Here is a 1,377-nt window from a genome sequence, read left to right on the forward strand (position 1 = left end):
AGGTCCACACCTCTGCATGCGCACACACACGCACACAAAGAAATCCGAAGTCTCCTCCTCTTCCGGTCTTCCTCTTCTGTGGGAAGCTCCTCTTCGGTGCTCAGTTCCCACCTGGCCCTTATCCCCACTTTCTGGCCTACCAGACCTTCCGGTCTCACCCCCCAACCCCCCAGGCCCAAGCTCCCTCCCTTGCTTGCCTACCTCTCCCCTTCCTTCCCCACTCCCCACCGTCAGAGAACTCACAGAGACACACAGATTTTTTTTAACAGGTCATTTTATTTTCATTGCCAATTGTATGCCCCATTTGTGTGAAATTCGATGACTAAACAGCCACCCATTTCTCAGGGGCAGACCTCAAATCTCTGGCCTCACTCTAGAGTTAGCGGCCACCACGCACCTTTGAGGTGCTGGGTTGGTCCCACTGCGAATCATGGGGATTCTGCGCTTTATTCATCCTGCGGTAATGGCCGAACAGGGCAGTCCCTCTACCTTTCTTCACTTTCTTTGAAGAAATGGGAGTCTTCAGCGGGGCTTTCTTGGTCACGGTCCCCCGGAGTTGTCTTTTAACCTTTATGGTTGGTTTGGTCACCTGGAAAGACAACAGAGTGTCTGGTCAGGGGAACAGGGTCGGGGGTGGATGGGACAGGGGCTTCGGGAGAACCCCTCGGAAGAGGGGGCGTTTGCCAGGCAAGGGCACAGAGGAGTCTTGTGGGAAGCGACACTAGGGAAGAAGAGCTTGGGTTGGGTGGGGTCGTCTTACCTTGCCGCTGCCTCCGGACTTGGGTTGACGGGGGGTCTTCGCGGGTTTCCTCCTTCTGGGGCCTGATGTCGATTGCTGTGTAGCTGTGCTACAAGCTGGTGGGTTCTGGGTTTTCCTGGCTGCCTTAGCCATCTCGAAGACTCCCAGCGGTCTGGCCCAGACCCCTGAGGCGCCCCTATATATACCCCTCCCAGGGCCCTGAGGGACCACACCCTTAAGCTTTGTGTGGTCATCTGGCCACTCCCCCAGCCACTGTGACCTCAGAGGGACCATCCTGACACCTTCGGGGGGAGGGGGGAGTGCAGGGTGGGTGAGGCCAAGATGTTGTGGTGGGAGGAAGGGGCCACTTCTTTCTCACCCCTTAAACAGCCTCCCAAACTGATGTGCTAACCCCCTCATCTCCACCAGTTAGTTGTGTGAGGCCACCTGGCCGGGAGAAGGTGTCTTCTCCATGCCTTTTCTCACAGTAATCTTCTTCAGCGACTCATTGTGCTCTTCCCACCCCCCCCACATCACCTTGATTTGGTATATCTGCCCCCAAACCCCCGCCAGATAACATGGTGGCATTTAGCTTTACATGGAGATGTTAATCATCCCACTTCCTGACCACAAATGAC

General features: G+C 55.8%; 1 protein-coding gene across 1 annotated transcript; it reads right to left on the reverse strand.

Moving 5' to 3' along the window:
- Positions 1-256: 256 nt before the first annotated feature.
- LOC145713879 (uncharacterized) lies at positions 257-930 on the reverse strand. The gene is made up of 2 exons (XM_081792665.1): positions 761-930; positions 257-589 (listed from the first exon to the last, which is right to left on the reverse strand). The coding sequence occupies exons 1-2, from the start codon at positions 890-892 to the stop codon at positions 380-382; spliced, it is 342 nt and encodes a 113-aa protein (XP_081648791.1). The 5' UTR covers positions 893-930; the 3' UTR covers positions 257-379.
- Between the last annotated feature and the right edge of the window lie 447 nt (positions 931-1,377).

Source organism: Panthera onca, chromosome X, assembly GCF_046562875.1.
Source record: "Panthera onca isolate mPanOnc1 chromosome X, mPanOnc1 haplotype 2, whole genome shotgun sequence".
NCBI lineage: Eukaryota > Metazoa > Chordata > Mammalia > Carnivora > Felidae > Panthera > Panthera onca.